Source organism: Fundulus heteroclitus, chromosome 16 (genome assembly GCF_011125445.2).
Source record: "Fundulus heteroclitus isolate FHET01 chromosome 16, MU-UCD_Fhet_4.1, whole genome shotgun sequence".
Classification (NCBI taxonomy): domain Eukaryota; kingdom Metazoa; phylum Chordata; class Actinopteri; order Cyprinodontiformes; family Fundulidae; genus Fundulus; species Fundulus heteroclitus.
In genome coordinates, this window is record NC_046376.1 from 14,756,995 (window position 1) to 14,778,481 (window position 21,487).

The window sequence follows — 21,487 nt, forward strand, 5'->3', positions numbered from 1 at the left end:
AATTTATTAGCTTCATTTTCTGCAGATAAGAACACAAACACAAGTCTAACAGAAACACATTTGCTTTTCCATATTCTTTCACAACGGGCATCTAGGCTCGTCTTTGAGAGACACGAGCCAGAATCAAAACAAACTTAAGCCGTTTTTTATGTCAAATAAACAAACAGCATTCTCTTTCAAGTCATTTCGTTTCTCAACACTCATCTGAGAGACTTTCTGATGTCTTCTGCGGCCAGTCTCTAAAACGGATCTGACGCGACTGCTGTAAAATTTAAGTTCACAAAAAAAAAACCCGACGGGTACGGCTAAGAGGCTATTTAAAAATGAAGCGTGCCTTTTTTGTAATTTAAGCCAAAAGCTTGATTGCTGAAATAATGATGTGACAATCAGCACACACACACACAAAAAAAAAAACTGCTTCCCCTCACACATTTATTCATGTTCTGTGTGGTTTGCCATTCAGATCTTTACACGCGCATGACTGAAACGCTTGTACTAGTTAGCTTTTGCGGATTTCTTTTCTTCGTTTCGTTTCTGCATTTCAGACTCGATTTCAAACACTGAGCTCCATAAAAGTGCCTTCTGTTAGGATTTCAAAAATCTTCCTGGCACAAATGAGCATTTGCATTCTGCAGACATCAACTCTAGAAAGTATAAGCCTGTACTGGAGAATGCAACGACACATGCAGCAGGACAACTATTCAGCACAAAACTGTGACTGAAAACATGCAGCCATGCAGGCCGTGGACTATCTAATTTACCATCATTCATTGCATTTCAACGGAGCAAATTGTAGTTGGGATTTGTTCTGCGTCTGTTCCTGAGTGCAGCACTGTGCAGTGTGTTTCTGTCACACAGAGAGTTTTATCTGGAAGGTATCGTCTGTCTGTCAGCTGATGCGAGTTCCCGTCTCTCATCACAGCTCCGGAGCTATGGGAACGTCTCTGTAGTGCGCGACCGTGACGCAACTTAAATTATTTCGTTGCGGAGTCTCATTGTAGTGAGACGGATAATAGCTGCCGTCGAATTAGGATCCTCCGTGTAACAGTTTGGCTTTTTTACTTCGCCACAAATGCCCTTAATCCTTTGTTAAGGATGCGATTGTTTTGCATAATTGGATTTACATTTTTTCATTCTTTTCTCTTCGTTCTGATAGTAGCATCATTCATCGTCTCTCGCACAGTAACACTTTCACTCGCAGAGGGGCTTATTTTGATTTCTAAGCAACTTTTTACTCATTTAGCAGGAACATATTGTTTACGCAAAAAAAAAAACCTATACCATTATGTGTATAAAAAAAAGCCTTGTTCATGTTGGAGCAAGCCTTCAGTGCACTTCACTGTAATGCTCCCATAATACTTCAAAACACTGGCAGTACAAGCTGCATTACACACCATTAGAGTAGGCCCCTATCCAATTTCCAAGACTGTATGACACTCCTTTAGATAGAAAAAATAAAATAAATAAATAACGGGGTACAAAGTTTTATGTTCTGCCTAGACAGACTTGTGATTTTGTGTTAATCCTGTATGTGATTTAGAACATTTTGAACTTTATTCTTCAATTTAATCATATTATAGATACAACATTCCAGAATAAAGTAACTGATATGTAGATAAGGGTAAAAAAAAAAATTTAAGTTACATTAAGGTTTTAGATTGATTTTGTTCTAAATCAGTTTGTTTTTGTATTTGTTTTGTATTTCTTTTTGTATTTTTTTGTATCCCTTTTGATCCATTGCATATATGAAGATTCACTGTATATAACTGAATGCACCTTTCCTACTCTGCACCTTCTTGTATGAACCGATGTGGCAAATGAATTTCTCCATTGTGAGATCAATAAAGCCTATCTTATCTTATCTTAACCTATAACAATTTGTTTGGCTGTTTTGTAAAGAGGACTGCTGCACATTAATGTTTTTTTTTTCCAGATTTTTGTTTTACACAGCTTTCCACCTCGATTTCCAACAGCTGTTGAGTTTGCAGGTGCAATAGATCCAGTAAAATACTCTTGTGTTTCGATAGATAGTTTATTTGATCTATACAAATTCTGTAATTAAAATCCGTTTTGTGTCTTTATCTGCCTAAAGACTGAACAGCGTAACTAAAACTAGTCATATCTTATTAAATGGATCAAGAAAGTCATATAGCAAATTCAAAATGGTATATAGAGGCATTTTGCAACTGTAAATTACACTTAAAAAAGTAAATCTCTGCCACTGTTGAGAAAATCGTACCATGGAGTAACACTGCAAGAGTGCTGGCAGAAGAGGACTTTACAGGAAGTGCACTCTTTACACCATAAACAAATGAAACACATTTAAACTCATATATATGCTGCTGACAACAGCACTTTTAAAGACAAAATCCAAGGCACTAGCATTTTCTATTTTTGGATACTCCCATACGCATCACCATCACATAATGTTCCCTTAACCAAAATCATGTATTCAGACTCAGTCAGTCAGTTTCTCTTTTAAAGGCAAGACTGGAACTAAAATCATTTGCATTATTACTGCATATGAAAAGCAAGAGAAATGTAATCATCCACCTTTAAAAATCATCCCACACACACACATTAAATACTTCAAGTGTGGGTTTGCCTTAAAGTCTCACTGAATATTAAAGTGTGAGGTTCATCAACAAGGCACATTGATCCAACTGAAGGTTATTCATGCAGTTATTCATTTTTTATATGCACTGAATCCTTCCAGGTTTGCAGAAAAAGCTATTCAGGCATATTTATAAAGTTCTTTTTAATGAATTTCAACAGCCGGACCAACATAGATTTTAAAACAGTTGACACTATAGACACGCGTGCACCTGTAAAAAGAGGGTAATTTTTGTTTGTTTTGTAGTATTATCATTTTAAATAAACCAAACAAAGTTCAGCGTCTGTCCGGTTTAAAGACGTCAAAATAGGATTTATGATAACCCAAAATCATAAAATTGTAATCGTGTCTGTAACCTTGCCATCACGAGCAAGTATAGCCACTTATTATTTATGAAAATGTACTGAAGTGTGAAAAAAATAACGTTGATTTAACTTTGACAGCAGATTCGTAAACGTCCCATTTCTGCTGAACAAGCATAAATTAATGCTCCAGTGTAAAACAGAAAATAAACGTTTTTTGTTTTGTTTTTTCGAAGCAAGCCTTTTTCTTTCTAAATCAGCGAAAACAAATTATGGAAAACATTTCTGTTGGGTTAAAAAGCCACAGTGGAAGAATGAGTCATCACAGAACGGAGAGCTTAATGAATACATGTTACTCAAGCTAGCTACGAAGAACAATAATATATTCAATGTAAGTACAAGATCATTAAGAGATTACAAAAATGTTGAAGGAGTCCTTAAACAAACTTTCAGATGTCTCTCTGTTTGTTCCGTGATCTACGTGTGTTTTCTACAAACTGCGTTCAACTCAAAAGTCGCGACACAGACAAATTAAAATTGATAGGATGCCATTGATCCACCCTGGGAGGTAGTCACAGATCCACAAACACAACGAAATGTAATGTAATGGCTAATTCAGGATTGCTTAACGGGTGTGACGCAGTGCAAAGTGAAGCCAGTTAAACAAGCAGCCTGAGATGGTAGAGCTTAGAGAGCAGAGGCAACACACGATCCTCCAGAGACTTTATGATCTAAGGAATCTCTGCAGAATCTGATGCATATTATAACAAGTTGAAGATTTTCCCCAACAACTTCGTATTTAAACCCTGGAATAGATAGAGAACACCGCACAGAGCATTGCTCTGGTTGAAAACAGAAAATTGCAAGCCATGCCTCTTTGGTTCCACAATCTCAACAGCATCTTGTGAAAGAACACAACGGCTTGCATGACGCGAAATAACAAAGTGGTGTGTTATAGAGTATTTGTGCTAATTGGGGAACTGTGAACAGAAAATGAAACCAAAGATCGACTGTCACCAGAGCCAACTCCTTCAGAGCACAAAGAGATTTCAATATTAGAAGCAACCTACTGATAAGAGTGACACAAAATCTCCACATGTTCTCATCAAATCTGTCTCTTGAAGTAATAGCTAGGTACCGTAGTTGCTTTGAGCGTGACCGAGCTTTGAGCCTTCATATCAAAGTCTTGACACGCTGTAACCCATCTGAGACTCTTATTTTAAAGCATGCAATGAAAGTCTTTAAGAGCGATTCCATTGTTTTTTTTCCCTAAGTCGTTCAATAGAAGCCTCCAATATGTTTATTGAGCTATTTTGTAGAGGAAAGAAAAACTGTCAGAGTAACAGAAGATTCAAAACAATGTGTAAAAGCTGTGAGAACACTGTGGCTGGCTAACCGTTAGCCCCATGCTAAAGTTAGCATCTAATTCTGAGCTTTGCCTTTAAGTCCGAAAATCCGGTTGCCTCTGATTTAAGCCTGTTTGCTTCTGCTTTTAGGGAAACTGTATCCTATATGATCACCTATAGCGTAGAATATAAAACACTTTGATCAAACCTGAACTAGATAGTTCTACACTGAACAAAAAGTCTATTTCTTCAATAGTCAAAAACCTATTTTTTATAATCAACCCGATTTTCAATACCTTTTGGCATTGGGACAATCTTAGATTGACAAAAAATAGACAAGTCAAAGAAAGACTGAATTGTAATGAACCGATTTCAGGTGGTTTAAAACAAAGTTTGTGATTTGTGAAATCTGTACAAAACAAAAATCTATAGATTTTTTTTGTCTTGTGAGCCCAGTATTGTTTATATGCCAATATCATCTCATGAGCAAAATGTGCTGTTACACCCCTACAAGCTGACTAAATTAATTTAGATGTAGATGTCATCTATACATTCACAACTGGTTAAACCAGCTTGTTGTGCAAAAAGCTTCTTCTTTGTCTGCAGCGCAGATTGTGTCTAAAAAACAGTTTAGCTATACAAAAAAATGTAGAAAGTAAGGAGATTAATTCTGAGCAATGGCCCATCAAATGCACACAATCGGTTAAGGTTTTTTTGGGGGGGGGAAAAACCAGCAAACCTAATATTTACAGCATTACTTCAAAGAAAAAAGGCAGCTTCTTGTTGAAATGGAAAAGAAAAAATGGGGGTCAAGGATCAAGCAAAATACAAATGTAAATAAAATCAGCTTGAACTCCTTTCCATCAATACCCGGCCAGGTTTTTGAAAAACACACGATTCCCAGAGTCCCCACACACACTAAGAAAAATAATGATTTCATGCTTCAAACCCTAAACAGCAGCTATAGTAACCTCTTCAACTTCCGACATATCCTCCCCTCCTGGGGTGGACATGCTCCGCTTCACACATCGTCAATTCTGCTGTCTCTTGCGCTACACTCGTATTCGGTTTTCATCTCAAACTTCACGCTGGTTCGGGGCTTCAGCCTTATTTCTAATTCAGCAGTTTGCAGGGGTAACGTGCACAGCTTGAGCTCAGGTAAAGCTTTTTTTTTTTTTTTTCCTATGATGCACGGGAAGATTTACCTGCACTCCTGGCTGTCCTGGAATTTTGCACTGCTGGCAACTCTCCGGGGCACCGTCTCCATCAACAGCTTCTGAGTCAGCTGGCTGCTCGGTGTCAGATCACACTCCGTCTCCTCTGGCCCTTTGTCACATCTCCACTCCTCGTATTCGTTTAAAGTGGGTAAATACCCCGACACTCCCTTTTCAGGCCCAGAAACAGAGCTCTGGTCGCCGCACGGCTTAGGGCTCTCTCCTTCTGTCCGTGTGTATTCCAAATATATGTCAGATTTGAGGAACAAAGGATACGTGTTTTCCTCCATCCTGCTCTGTATCTCAGTCTGAGCCTGGTCAAACATCGCAGGATCAATGTGAAGCCTCATCAAACAGTCTCTGATGAAAGACTTGGTAGCTGGTTTGATTTGTCTGGAGACAATCCCATTGTTGTCCTGGATGTACTTTTTGTAGATGGCTTTCGCCAATTTCACCTTCTTCTCCTCGTTCCCCTCGCTGGCGTCCAGTTTGCGAAAGCCGCTGCACGCAAACCAGAAGTCCAGCATATCCGCACAGTCCTCTTGCTTGAGGAATTTCCTGAACAGATGGATGCCGTCCTGGTCATCCAGGAGGGAGTGAAGCGACTCGGCCCATTTTAAGTAGGGTGGTGTTGGGGAAGCACTGCCCTCTGGCTCGTAGCCCAGATCCAAGTCTGGCCGTCTGGGTGTAGCCACAGACGCTTCGCTTTTGGTGCTCTCGTTCTTGGAGGAGAAGGTGAGGTTGCTGTGCTGGCGACCATCGTTGCACACCAGCTCTCCTTCCTCCCCGGGAACAGGAGGTCTGGGAGCATCCTCAGTGAAGCTGCCTCCCAGGTCTGCGATGAAGCCCCTTTGGTCGCTTATGCTCATAGTCCCGGCAGTGCCAACACTGCACAACTGTTGGATCCAGTATTCTAGTTATGCTTCTCTGAAAAAGATCCTGCAAGGAGGGCAAAACATATAATGAGAGGCAGTTCACGTGATGAGAAAGGCAGATCATTGCTAGCCTTGTCACACAAAGGCTCATTCTTAGACTAATGTTAAATGAGCAACGAGGAGCAGTGTCTCATACTGTGAGACTGACTACACACTGCGCAAATAATATAGACCATTCTAAGGTAGTGATATTTACGTCAATTTTCCTTTCTGTGTGCAAAAAGAATAAAAGTTTTCTTATCATCTCGGCCGTTTCTACTCGTCGCATTTTTCAATCTTCAACTCGACACCGGCGTCGGTCAAGACAATATCACAGAAATGAATGTGCACTAAAGAGAAAGACAATAACCTAATCTAACCTTTTTCCCCTCTCAAGCCTAAGATAATATTTGCAAAGTCATGCCTAGATGTTGACCAAAGTCACCACCTTGATGACTTGCACCCTGTGTCAAACAGAATCTGTTGCTTGTCGTACAAGCCTAGTTCTCCTCAGCAGTTTCGTGTAGAGAACTACAAGTTTTCCACCTTGAAGACTTGAAAAATGCTTAATACTTTCTATAATAGTTATCTAATCCCAGCCAAAATTTTTTTTATTTAAAACCGTAGAGATTTCTTTTCCTTTTTTAAATCACGTTTCAGGTCACCGCACAACGTTTCAGACAAAGCTAACCTGAGTAAAGGCTTTCTGAGCAATTCGGAGGTGGGCTTGATGGTGTGCTTTGGATTATTGTCCCACTGCATAACCCAAGAGCTCTTGAGCTTAAATTGACTAACTTATGTTTGGAGGTTCTTCTTCATGATTGTCTGATATAGCACAATTCATGGTTCCATCCATTACAGCATATCATCCAGGTCCCGAAGCAGCTAAGTAGCCCAAGATTCTCACAGTGCAGTGACAGTATTTTGCCCCATGTCCATAAGTACCTACACTCAGGTTGGCTCCACGCGGAGCCAACCTGAGTGTATTAGGGATTTCCATTAGTAAACAGCTCAATGGTACCAGCCCCTTCTTTAGTGCCTTCTTGGCGGTGTTACAAGCGAAACAATTTGGGCTGAAACGTGACGTCAGAAGACTGCCGGTCACTGATTGGCTAGAAAATGATATTAATAGAAAATGGAAGCAATGAAGTTGACACCATGGTACAACGACGAGGCACATTCCTTTCTGACAGACATTTCGGTGGCTGATGAGAAGATACCAAAGGTATTCAGAGTGGTGTCTGAGCCGTTAACCACTCACGGCTATCGGCGAACAAAGAAGCTTGAATAAAAATGAAAAGCTATTACCGGACCATCAAGGGCCAGTTTGAACTGGAAAAATTGAAAAGGGGTCCAAGAAAATGGACGCCATCGCAGGAAAGTCGTATTTGTCTCCAGGGCTGGACGCTGTTTGTTGCACAGGTTGCTAAATGATTGTCCCAGACATCCAGAAGTTCTGCAACCATGAAACCAGGAACAGTAACGTCCCAGCGCTGGCAGGCTTTGGTTAATCGCCCAGACTCATGGACTGTTACGACACTGGTCAGCCATTTGAAACACACACAGCAAACTATTTACAATACCTATATCACTAACGATTAAATTATAGTATGATGGCCGTCTTGCAGCACTTTTGGCATCGGAATTCTCCCATGGATGTCATTTTCTCTTTTTTTACTGTCGAACACTGACCCTAGCTAAGGCAAATGTGGCCTGCAGTCCTTTAATTCTAGGTTCTAGTCTAACTTAGTGTATGTGTCATCAATGAACTCTTGGAGTAATCTTGGTAGGCAGGCCACTCCTGGGAAGGTTCACCACTGTTCCGTGTTTTTTTTCCATTTGTGGATTATGGCTCTCATCGTGGCTCACTGGAGCCTCACAGCAAGAAGAAGGACATGGTAACTTTCCAGACTGATAGATGTCGACGACTTTGTTTCTGACCTGCTCTTGAATTTCTTTAGATTGGGGTATCATATTTCATAACATCAATTAGCCTTTACCTACTTTATGTTGTCAGGCAGGTTCTATATAATTCATTTATTGGCTCTACAAATCTGTCAGTACAGTATTCAGGCGTGTTGCTAGGGCAAATTTCACCCAGGTGTCCACAAAAAGGTGGTTAATTGGTTGATACATGATTTAAGGGAGTCTCATATAGGACCAGGTTTTTGCTGGATAGCTTTTCCCTATTAAGTAAATCATCATTTGCAAACTGCTGCTTGCATTTACTGAGGTTATAATTGTCTGGTATTAAAATTTGTATGAGGATGTAAAACATGCAGGTGTGTTTAGGCAACAATAGAAAAAAACAAATGCATCACTGCACATAAAGGCAAAATATATTGGAACTAATCCACATAAACGAAAGACATAAAATGAAATATTTCAAAAGGTTATCACACAACAACTTGAAACTTAGAAGCATAATTATAGATGATTAATATGCCAAGGACAGTTTTCCATACCTCATCTCAAACACTATTAAAGCATCATCGAAATTCTCTAAGGGTTTATATTTGGAGCTAAATAATTAAGCTGCCTTAGTATCTTTACAGTTAGAAAAAAAAATTAGGAGGACTTTTAATGATTGCTTACTGTATCGATCCTCGTTCCACATTCAGATTTTAATTAATCCCCCCGCTAGAAGTCTTGACGGTAGAATCATCTGCAGAGCGGCGCACTAGAAATTATTTTAGAGAACACATTTTTCAAGGACATATTTTGCTCCTCGTGTATTCATGGAGCATTTCTTGGCTGGAGCTCGAGCAGCTTATGACTAAGCTTCCGAGATACGGCCTCTCTATTTAATTTAAGGTCTAATGTGGCCACAGCTGACTGGATAAATTCACATATCCGTGCCGAAGCCAGTGTTTTTTTTTTGACAGTTTGCTGGCAGATCCAAACCCTGGTAAAAAAAAACAAAAAAAAAAAAACAACTTGACACTTAACCTTGCCTTCATGTTACATTTTCTGCTTAAATCGCTTCCCTATTTATAGCTCTGAGCACTTGTTGGCTCAAATAGGACTAAAAAATTATGATTATTATGATTTCATAAAGGCCGGCAATATAACTGTCCACGTGAGTCTACCAGAAGTATTTATTCTTTGGTTGCCAGCACCCTTCCCTTTAGGGCACACCCACTCCCTGTCTAATCCAATACATATGCCCATTTATCCTGATTGAACAAAAGATGAAACCGGCTGCTCTGCAATCAGCTGCTGCCCAAGTGTGAGCGGCACGTGCACGGTGCACGGGGCCAGATGTGCAGGACTGACCGATGCCAATCGCAGCACGCGCGGGTAACAGCTGGAGGTAAATGGTGGCGGATTCGTGCCCCTCTCCGCTCGCATCCATCTCTACCTGTCAGGCTTGAAGCAGCCGGCTGCGATTTGCAGGTGCATGTGCGCGCGCTCACACGGAACCCAAACCTGAGGCGAGCACGGAAAATGTCCTCTTTGCTCTGAAAACTGTTATCTTGAGGTGAGCCTCTCATCACGTTCACGTCTTGGCCTCTCCAGAATGAGCAGGAACAGCAAGCGGAGTGTGGGGGAGGGGAGCCAGAAACAAACTCCATACATACACACACACACACTCACACACAGAGGGAGAGAGACCCAGGCCTTTCAGCAGCCCACCGACAAGTGCAACAACTTTGTCACACTATTAATATCTGCGCCGTGTCCCCGAAACAGCCGCCAAACTCAACGCGCGACACGCCGCCCGCAACTGCCCCGCTCCGCCCGATAACGTAAAAACCCGCACAGCGGGAATCCCGCACCGATTTTTTATTTTTTTTTTCCAAACAGGTTCACGTTACAAGCTGCAAAGCGATGGGTCTATTTCCACCGACTAGCGCAATTTCCCATTTCTGAGCGGAGGAGCGAGAGAGAAAAGTGACACATACTTAACCGGTGGGGATCCTCCGGCCGCTTACGGGCGCATCGGGCAGCGGGAGCGACACCAGTGACAGCGGGCAGTGTCATGGTTAGGACGCGCAGGACTTTACCAACAACAAAGAGGACAGTCCGCTCTCCTCTCCATGGCTGTCTCTCACAGTGTCTGTGCGGAGCCGAGGCTGCACAGCAGAGCATGCACAGCGCCTCGCCTGTTCACTGCGTTAACTGCCTCTGAGATGTTCTGCTACATGTGGACTAATCTCCCCTGTCTCTCTCTCTCTCTCTTTGCCTTTTTCATGAGATAAATAAAAACACATTCAAAACTGTAAAAAATAAGAGCTATGAAAACCATCTTTCAAATGTTTTTAAAATGAGATTTACAGCTGAGAATCTGCTGGTATTAAAATGCCCCTTCCTTGTCTTTCAAGGACAAAAATCAAGCCACAAAACAGGTTTTAAGTTTTTAGTTCAAACATAACAAATTTGGAACCCAACATTAGCTGCATGCAATGCAAAAACCCCCACAAAGAAACATATTTTATTAGAAATACCTCATGACCCTTTGACTCTAAAGATTGTCATCTGAGATGGCATGTAAGCAAAGGTTCCAGAAAGGTTGCACGTCAAAGGGAATGATCATTCTTTTTTTTTTCTTAAAGGCACCCTCATGTAGGCAAAAAAAGAGGAAAAAATGTTTTGCAGAATTTTAAAGCTGCACTTATCTAATGTCCTCTAAGCACAAATGAAACCTATATATAGTTATGGACCCGTTACATGATAATGATTTTTTGCCTTCTTTGTGTTCAGAATAAATCTCAATTTCAGAATAAAGCTCAACTTCTGCACAGTCAAGTTAGTAACATAGTAATCCACATCGTTGGCAAAATGTCTGATAGTGGCCTTCTTGGACTCAGATACAACATCCTATCAGACCCTAAAGACTATTTACACACTTTAACAGCCAGTTTCTGTCTCACAAATTCACCATGGTAACACATAGTGACAATAAAGATTATTTACTCGTTTATTGATTTATTCTTCTTGGTAACTTCTGGGACGGACTTTTCAAGGAGAATATTTAATCTTTATTAATCCTGTAGTAATTTGTCTTTGCTTCATTAAAGTATTCCAACTGAACCAAGACTGGTTGTGGTGAAAGTTTCTTCCTATTTAAAGGGAGTGGTTCCTCTCCACTATCACCATGTGCTTGCTTAGAATAAGAGATCAGAAATCGGTAGGGCTCTTGGCAGATGAATATAATAATCTACCAAATGTGCCTGTATTGTAATACAATTTGGGATGAATTAGACTATGTCTACTTTGAATTGAATGTAATTATAAAATTGGATTGGAATAATTTGGATAGATTGAATTGAATATTGACCAATATTACATTTATACAACTGGATATGAAATGCACCTACCGTCTGTTTTGTAAAGTTACTTGAGCTGACATTTTATTGTGAACTTGTGCCATGAATCTATACTAAATTGAATGCAAAATTTTATTTATCAAATATATTTAGACATTTTAATAAGACGTGATGTGAATCCTTGCCATTTTAAAGCTGCAAGTGAAAAAACAACTTTAAAATGATTTTTTTTTTTGTAGAACAGGTTGGACAGCAGTTTGTTTTAGAGGCATTCAAGTGTGGTGGTTTTCATTCCAGACAGAGCCTGTCACAGATGACTTCACCGATTGCATCTTTTAAAGTTGCTTTGATCCTTTCAATCAGCTTCCTATGGTGGCATTCTCTTTTCCTGTTACGTTGTGCAATCAAGCTGCCTTTGTGATAAAAAGGAAACGGAACTTTAGAAAGTCAGAAAGTCGTGCTTAAAACTGTAACATCAGCGCAGTCTCACGGATTTTGATTTTGTTTTCACTTGCACCGCGTGACGGAAAGATGATAGATAAGGTCAACAAAGATGGTCATAGTTCTAATATCTAACTTTGCACTGCTTTTTTTTCTAAGTTTTAATCCAGTTAATGTGTCTGAAGCATCAAGGCAAGCCAAAAAAACTGTATTTGTTTGTAGCCCAACTTTAAAAAAAAAACATATTGTATGAACATTTTATGAATATGTATTAACATATTCATACTGTCATTGGAAATGATAGTAATGGCAAATGTCTTTTAACACATTGGATCATATGCAATTTCAAATGGATATCTGGAGATCTGAAAGAATCGCACGGAACTAAAGCGGTCGATTTCGATCAGAGCCAACTTAAAAACCATGCACAATGCGGACGAATGTTTTAGTTCAACAGCACGTCTTACACTATATCCGGGCCGTCCCGATGCACTCGCTGCTGTCACAACTGCGATGGCTTCGTAATGCAAACACCAAAAAGACCGAATGCAGGATTAGAAGGCTGTTTCTGTTCTTTGATATCAGGCAGTCACCAAGCAGTCAAATCGTTTTACTTGAACCCAGCATGAAAGGCTGATGGAACATCACAAAAACATGAACGCGTCTCAGATCACATTATTCAGGGGGAATGAATTAAAAAGAGCAGCCTGAACAGGAATGCACATTTCACACCCCATCTCATCACATCAACTGCGTGCTCACACCTGGAATCGTGTTACGGTCTGAGCTTTGCACAGGATTTCAAATATTTATACTAGCAATAGGAATCCTGGAAAAAAATAAAATCCTATCTTTACAGCTTCCTCGGGGCTAAAAGCCCACAGTAACATTTTGGCTTTTCTGACAACTACAGCCATCGGGACTGGTACTAAAAAGATAAACGGCATCGTTTAAAAGTGAAAGTAAGGCAGGCAAAAAGACAGAATCTCAAGAGTCAAACGGTGCAGCACAAAGTCAACTTCAAAGAACTTTATCTCAGAAGAAACAAAAGATAAATGGTGTAGCAGTATGACGCAGCGGCATTCTTTGTGTGTTTGCAGTTTGATGAATGATAATGAAGTAAACGCTGATTTGAGTTTAAATCCATTCTTTTTACCTTGAGTTTGATTGTCTTCCTCATGTGTCCTCCAGGTCTGGGTCCTGTCACTGATGATTCCATTGTAGGGGTATTTAATGCACAATCCTTCAGTAATAATAAAGCCAGTCTAATTTCCCACCATTGGAAAGGTCTGACTGGGACAGAACATTGTTGTACAAGTTTATCTCTGCAGTCCAATTCTTCCTGAAAGATAAAAAAAACACGCAAGTTTAAATCAATTCACTCAAGCCAATGTTTAGCGTTTTTACATTAGTGTTGCCCATGTTTTACACAAAAAGTGAGAAAGTGCCTTGCTGCCCCCTACTGATATAAATCTTAACCAGCATTGGTTTGTTAAAAAAATTCCCACTGTACTTACAGTAGATATAAATGGATATTTGGTGTTATATGTAACCCAAACATGTGGAAAGAACAAAGTATTGAAAAACAGAAAGGCTTTTTTCCACCCTTTTTTGCATCAAAGCATATTTTCCAGTTTATAGCAAGACTAACAATGACAACATCTCCTCTGCTCATCAGTAAGTTGAATATCAATACAAATAGCAATCATAATATTAATAACAATACTTGTATCAGTTAAGTTACACTGCAATTACTAATATATAAGTTACATTGTAATTACGATGTAACTATGTATATATATATATATATATATATATATATATATATATATATATATATATATATATATATATATATATATATATATATATATATATATATACATATATACATATATATATACATATATATATATACATATATACATATACATATATATATATATATATATATATATATATATATATATATATATATATATATATATATATATATATACATAGTTACATCGTAATTACGATGTAACTTAAAACGATTCAGCTGATTAGTGAGTTTAGTTTATAGGTCTTGAAATCAGAATCAGAAATAATCCATCTCATAGTCCATCTCATACATCACAAACATTTCGGGGAAACGATTTGACTGAGGCCTTGCTGCCAAGGACCCCGCCTGACGCGGTTTCCATAGGGCGCTGCCTTTAACTCTGTGGAAAGATAGGAGCCACATTTGGGGAGGGAGGGGAAAAAAAGGCATATTTCACACTTTATCCTTGACCAGGATACAGTTTGAGATATCAAAAAAACCTCTGTACGAGAAAAGCACATATAACGAGACAACATTTAAGCAGAGGGTTAACACTGGTGACTTTTCGCATGTAAGTCCATGTAAATTATGGCCGTCAGTTGTGTGTGTGTGTGTGCGTATGTGTGTGTGTGTGTGTGTGTGTGTGTGTGTGTGTGTGTGTGTGTGTGTGTGTGTGTGTGTGTGTGTGAATTTTTGTTCGGTAATGGTATATTTGATTAAATTTCTGTCCCAGAAAACTGATAAACATCAGTTCTCATTCATGTCAAGCTAGCCTCTCCGGCAAAGACCCGTGTCAAATGCGAAGAGGATGGCGCCCACGGACCGGACGCTACGGCCAGCTGGGGTTCCCAGGCAGATTTGGCCACAGCGCTCTCGCCCGTGGAGGACGTCCTAGTGCTGGACTACGAGGAAGAAGATGAAGCCATCTCGGACCTCCTCATTTCAGAGGAGGACGATGATGATGACGGATTCTTCATTCCGAGCCCGCAGGCTGCAAAGCCGGGCACGCCGTCGGTTCCCTAGGAGGGCGGGGAGAGTGCGACAGCCTCTCCCGCCATATGCATGGACATGCAGTAAGTGTGCAAACGCGCTGCATCCAGGCTCAACATCCCATGGCCTGAAGTAGTAGCGGAGACCATCAGATCCCGCTACGAAGGGAAGAAATTGCCTCAGGCCACCAGGGCGACCAGACAGCTGCTCCCCGTTTTCCCGGAGCTCCTGGATGAAGTAGCGGTCTCTTGGAAGGACCGCCCGTTCAGCGGGAAAACACAGATGTAGGGAGCTTCGTCCCTGGACTTCGAGGGCATGGAGAAGCTAGGCATCCATCGCATGCCCCCGATGGAGCCGCTGGTAGCAGCACACCTGCATCCACGGCTGCCGACATCCTCCAAAACTCCCACATTGCCAACCAAGGCGGACCGCTTCCAGTCCGCCCTGACGGACAGGGCATATAAAGCGACAGCGGTTGTGGTGAGAGCGCTAAATGTGTCCTCCATGCTTTCCGCATACCAAGCGGAACTGTGCGAAGACATGACTTTCAAACCGGACCCTGACGTGTGGGATGAGATCACCGTGATAACGGACCTGTGCCTCCGCGTACAGCGCTGCGCAGTCCAAGCCACGGGTAAATCTATGGGGATGATGGTGTTGCAGGAAAGAGCTAGGTGGCTCAACCTGACCAACCTGTCGGACTGAGAAAAGGAGGAGATCTTGGACATGCCAATTGTGCCGGAAGGCATCTTCGGGTCCGCGCTGGCTTCCATGCAACAGCGGTGTGAGGCTTGGAAGAACGAGGACGAAGCGCTCCGTTTCTGCCTACCCAGGAAGACGGAACCTTCACCTCAGGTGACACCAAGGCAGTCCTACGCCTGGGCAACGCCCCGGCCCCCTCCCTTCAAGATCCCCAGACGGCCGAAACCCCAGCCCTCTCCACCAGTCCCTTCCGACCAAGGAGGCAGACAAGGCTGGTCCGGGAAACCATCGAAGCCTCCGGCAACTCCCCCTGTGGGCCAGCCGGCGCAAACCTCCACCCACCAGGCCAGGAGAAAGAAGAGGACCTTTGGACTGTCGCCAAAATGTTGTCAGGATTTTAATTTTCAAATTATTATTACTTATCACAAAAGGTTATTTGCCAATGTGGCAAATTACAGGCATATTCCGCTCATCACTGAATGCTTTGGAATCAATAACAACCATTTTTATTGTCATTGCAACATACTGTACATTCCCATGAATCTGTACTCTGTATTTAACCTGTCCCCTTGGGAGCAGTGCCACTGTGCGGCACCCAGGGAGCATTCTGGGTCTACAGGTTTTGTTGAGGGAGCCAGAGTGGCAGTGGTAGTTGAACAATTAGAGTTAAACCCAGGATTTATGCACGGCGCTCTAACCACTAAGCCACCATTCTGCCAAAACAGCAGTTATCGACGAGGATGGGATTCGAACCCACGCGTGCAGAGCACAATGGATTAGCAGTCCATCGCCTTAACCACTCGGCCACCTCGTCACTGTGCTAAGCCTGAGGCGCTGACTCCACCGTCGATGCAACAATAACTAAGATTGCTGTTCTTTGTTAGTCACTTGTAGCCCTACTTGTTTTCTTTTTTTCCTTCTCTGCTCTTCTAAATTTCTGTGTTTTCTGTTTTACTAATTTTTTAGTAATATAGGAGCCACATTTGGGGAGGGAGAGGAAAAAAAAGGCCTATTTCACACTTTATCCTTAACCAGGATACAGTTTGAGATATCAAAACACCTCTGCATGAGAAAAGCACATATAACGAGACAACATTTAAGCAGAGGGTTAACACTGGAGACTTGTCGCATGTAAGTCCATGTAAATTATGGCCGTCAGTTGTGTGTGTGTGTGTGTGTGTGTGTGTGTGTGTGTGTGTGTGTGTGTGTGTGTGTGAGTGAATGTTTGTTCGGTAATTGTGTATTTGATTAAGTTTCTGTCCCAGATAACTGATAAACATCAGTTCTTAAATAAATACTTAAAAATGTAGTCATTAAACAGTTTTCAAAGCAGAGTCAAACCTACAACTCCCTTTTCTGAAACAAGTAGAGCAGGTGGATTAAACATGTCATGGTTTACCATAGTTTGTATGGTAAATGGTAAGGCACAATGTTTTGATCAGTCTTTGCAATACATTTGCTTACATTTGTGGATCATGTCATTCCTCTACCCACACCCTCGAAATATTCCCCAAGGAATCGGCAAGAGTATCGTCAGGGTTTTTATCGTGGTGTCTGAGCCAAACGAAGGAGAGAGAGTCTGACTGCAGCTGCTGTCTGACTATAACTGACTTTAGCTTGGAGGAACTTTTTAGTGCTGGACATGTTTCTCTTAGAAACAGTCAGAGCTCTGCCTAAAGAGCGTAGACAGTTTGAGTGTCGTCACAGACTGTGTAGCTAATTAACTATAGTACCATTACAGTACCTCTCAAAACTATTCATAACCTTGAACTCTTTTACAGGATGGGGACTTTTGAAAATTAGCAAACCTTTCAGATTTTCATCCATCCATTTTCTAACACGTCTATCCTTTGTGGGGTCGCGAGGGGTGCTGGTGCCTATCTCCAGCTGTCAATGGGCGAGAGGTGGGGTACACCCTGGAAAGGTCGCAAGTCTATCACAGAAACTTTCAGATTAATTTTACCAATAAATAGCTCATTTGTATACTTCTATCACAGAAACATCCAATTAAATACATTGAAGTTTATGCTTGTAACGTAACAAAAAAGCCCAAGGGCTATGAACACGTTTACAAGGCACTGTAAATCTATTCATCCATTGTCTGTGTTTTGCTAATGTCCATTTCTAGCGGTCATCGGGTGACACCCTGGACTGTCGCCAAAATGTTGCCAGGATTTTAATTTTCAAATTATTATTACTTATCACAACTGGTTATTTGCCAATGTGGCAAATTACCGGCATATTCCGCTCATCACTGAATGCTTTGGAATAAATAATAACCATCTTTATTGTCATTGCAAGATATTGTACATTCCCGTGAATCTGTACTCTGTATTTAACCTGTCCCCCAGGGAGCAGTGCCACTGTGTGGCACCCAGGGAGCATTCTGGGTCTACGGGTTTTGTTCAGGGAGCCAGAGTGGCAGTGGGAGTTGAACCCAGGATTTATGCACGGCGCTCTAACCACTAAGCCACCATTCTGCCAAAACAGCAGTTATCGACGAGGATGGGATTCGAACCCACGCGTGCAGAGCACAATGGATTAGCAGTCCATCGCCTTAACCACTCGGCCACCTCGTCACTGTGCTAAGCCTGAGGCACTGACTCCGCCGTCGATGCAACAATATCTAAGATTGCTGTTCTTTGTCAGTTCGTCACTTCTAGCCCTACTTGTTTTCTTTTTTTTCTTCTCTGCTGTTCTTAAATTTTTGTGTTTTCTGTTTTACTCATATTTTCATTTCAAACATACAAATGAGCAGAGCTAGTCTACTGTGAAACAGTGGCGGCTTGTTCATAGGGAGTGCTAAGGTGCCTTTCCTATTAAACTTGCGGGAAGAAAAAGCGTAAACACAGTAAACATAAATCAAGAAATAAAGGTAATCATCGCATCTCTTCACTCATAAAATCTGAATTGGATTTTTTTTGGCATTCCCATTACCCTTTTAATGTTTCCATGGCAAGGGGTGCCAGACAGATGAGTGTGTATGTATGTTTTTAAACTGCTGGTCTCTAATTGGATATTAAAAGATTCTCCTTGGGGTGAAGCTCTGCGCCTGGGCCCAATCAGTGCTCTTTTTGTGACATTCTTAGTCCAATCTGATTCATTCATAATACCTGTCCATCAAAGTCACATCCGTGGCAGCTTAGATGTCACAAATGTCACTCATGCATGATGCAAACCGAAGAGCCATTGTAGCAACCCACCAGACCACTCAGGTCTTCTGGCTCAAACCTACTCTGCATACCAGAACCAGAACCAAATACGCAGAAGCAGCATTTAGTATTTATGCTCCACATATCTAGAACAATCTCCCAGAGGAATGTAAAAGTGCTCAAATCCTGAGTTCCTTTAGATCATCAAAAAATTTGTTTAGAATTGCCTTTAACTGTTAATGTTAAAGTTTGTATTTCAACTTATCTTATATCTTGATCTGCTGCTGATACTCCTCCTCTGCAAGTTCCTCTGTAATGCTTTTCTTTACTCTGTAATGCTTTGCTTTTGTTCATATACAGCACTTTGAATCGTCTTGTCACTGAAAAAAGCTTCATAAACAAACTTGCCTTGCCTTAACCACAACAATGTGAAGACAGGAGACAATGGCAGCAGCAAAAGAAAATTTGGTCATTAATTATTAATAATGATACTTTCCTGAGGTTTTTGCTGGAGAAAAAAAACAAACAAACAGAAAAAGGAATTTGGAACGGACCAACCAAAGTTAAAGGTCTATGACCTAATCAGCACTATTTTTTTTCATGCTAACATATTTCAAATCATATCACAGTTGCAGTAATGAAAATAGCAGGTTTTCTATTTCCAAAGTCATGCAGCATTGTTGCATGGGTACAGGGACATGAGAGGTCATTTGATGAAGAATTATTGCACCTCACCTTGAATGTCTACCCAATGCTGAATGAACAAGAACTCGGTCTCATCTACAGGAAAGAAGAGTTAAGAATCTGTGGTGGTGATGTGGACCTATTCCAGTTTTTCACTGAGAACGGTGTAGAAAAGGCCTTTTCAGAAACTATCACTCGTTTAAGGATAATTATGACCATATGACCACATCAGAAGATGTGCTTCTCCAAAGGAGAGGATGAATGCACTGGCCGCGCCCTCCATGAAAACAAGACTTGTTTGTGAAATGACAGATTTTTAAGTCATTGAAATATTTGCTGGTATGAAGGAGAGGAAAGAAAAATTTCTGCTTAGTTTCGTGTTTTAAGTCCTGTCCTTAAGAATGCCCCCGTAAGAACATTTTTCTCTCCAGCTGCCACTGTTGTGAGATTCAAACCTGAATCTTGAAAGTGGAAATGAAATTGTGTAAAAATCATGAAGGACGCCACTATAAAAGCTAAAGTATGACGAATCAAAACAATAACAATGAACTAGTCTGTTGATGAGTCAGGTCTTTTAGAACTCAAACCAGGTGTTTGTTGACAACGGTATCCAGATTTCTGCCGTCCACAAACATTTGCAGGCAGTAGAAAGCCCTGTTTTCTGAGCAGTTTATTAAGCAGAGTATTAAACGTCTGACTCCACTCTCCGCAATTCAACATGACATTAAGTTTTTCAATTCTCCTGACTTGAAAAGTATTTTTTTTCATAAACAGAAAAAGACAACCATCCTTTTTTTTTATCCATTCTTGATGTAATAGTAAGATTAATGCTGAATCTACAATTACCCCAGTCTTCTAGGATTGTAATTTCTTTTAAATATCACTGGGGATCTTTTTTTTTCTCACAAAAAATCTAAATTAGTTCCACTTTCCATACCACCCGTGATATTTAATGAACACTACCTAAGTATTACATTTGATAGGAGCACACCTGTAAGTAAACATGGAGGATTTGGATAATTTTACTCAAATTATGCACACGTTTTATAATCATGTCAAAGCATTTCACAAACCAAAAAAAAAGGTTTGTAATACATGTATGGCATATACAAAGGCTTTCTTCGGTGTCATTACCTCCTATTCGCAGTGCAATAGAAGCTTAGAATTGCCATTTGGATTTACACGCTGATGATTCTTTCTTTTTCTTTCTGGCAGTTTCGTTGCAGATCATAACCGCCCTCCAGCAAATGACTGAAATGATGGCAAACAGCCCCCGCTGAGTAGGAAGGATGCAGAAAGAAATAAAAGAGCCCACAGCTGTCAAAAATGTGTATAAAAAACAACCTAAAGGGAAGTTTGGAAGTTGATTTGGATAAAGCTGCTCATTTATAAGAACAAAAGAATCATATACTACCAAACAAATTGCAAAAGAAATGCAAATGAATCCCTGTTAATGGGGAGCTGACACACAAAAAGGTGTATTTAAAAAAATAAAAATAAAACTCATTTAGACATACACGGTCAACACATAAATTTAAATAGTTACATCTGCATAAGCCACTTTAACCTCTTTGCCCGCAAGCATGAACTCTATTTTACTCGTCATGCTTGAAACTGTGAAATCAGGGAAGTTGTTAAAAGCGATTATTTCATTAATATAATTTTATCCCAATTAAATGTTTAAGTTAAAGGCTGGATTTTTCTATAATTTCAAAAGGAGATTATTGCAGAAATTAAAATGATGTCAAAAGCAACTCTGAATTCCAAGCATATATGAGATAAAAATTTTATGCAGTTTTTAATTGTTTGATCAAACATTTACCTATAAATAAGTTACTCAAAACTTCTTAAGTTCCTATCAGTTTTATGATTATTATAGCAATTAGATGCACAATTATAGAAATCAGCTGATGTACAATAAAACATTTTTGCCATTTATTTGTGTAGCCCTTTCTACATCTACAATAATAGCAACCAAAATATAAAAAGAATCAATATATAACAACAAAACTACACAGAGAGATAAAACAAAACATAAAAAGGCAAGTTAAAAA

The 21,487-nt window shown here is 40.4% G+C and overlaps 1 protein-coding gene and 2 non-coding genes across 5 annotated transcripts in view; all 3 read right to left on the minus strand.

Annotated features, from left to right (window-relative positions):
- The window catches only part of axin1 (axin 1), a 58,213-nt gene that overhangs the window by 31,796 nt on the left and 4,930 nt on the right, over positions 1–21,487 (minus strand). The window contains exons 2-3 of one of the 3 annotated variants that reach the window (XM_012857995.3): positions 13,258–13,443; positions 5,468–6,415 (exon numbers count right to left, since the gene is read on the minus strand). In XM_012857995.3, coding sequence (XP_012713449.2) covers positions 5,468–6,345 — 878 coding nt within the window. In that variant the 5' untranslated portion in view covers positions 6,346–6,415; positions 13,258–13,443. Of the gene's footprint in view, positions 1–5,467; positions 6,416–8,985; positions 9,005–10,295; positions 10,485–13,257; positions 13,444–21,487 lie in introns of those variants that run through there. The other 2 variants (XM_012858001.3, XM_036147892.1) reach the window with 2 other exon arrangements.
- On the minus strand, positions 16,330–16,411 carry trnas-gcu. The gene has a single exon. It is a non-coding gene; the product is annotated as a tRNA-Ser (tRNA).
- trnas-gcu lies at positions 18,095–18,176 on the minus strand. Its single transcript has one exon. It is a non-coding gene; the product is annotated as a tRNA-Ser (tRNA).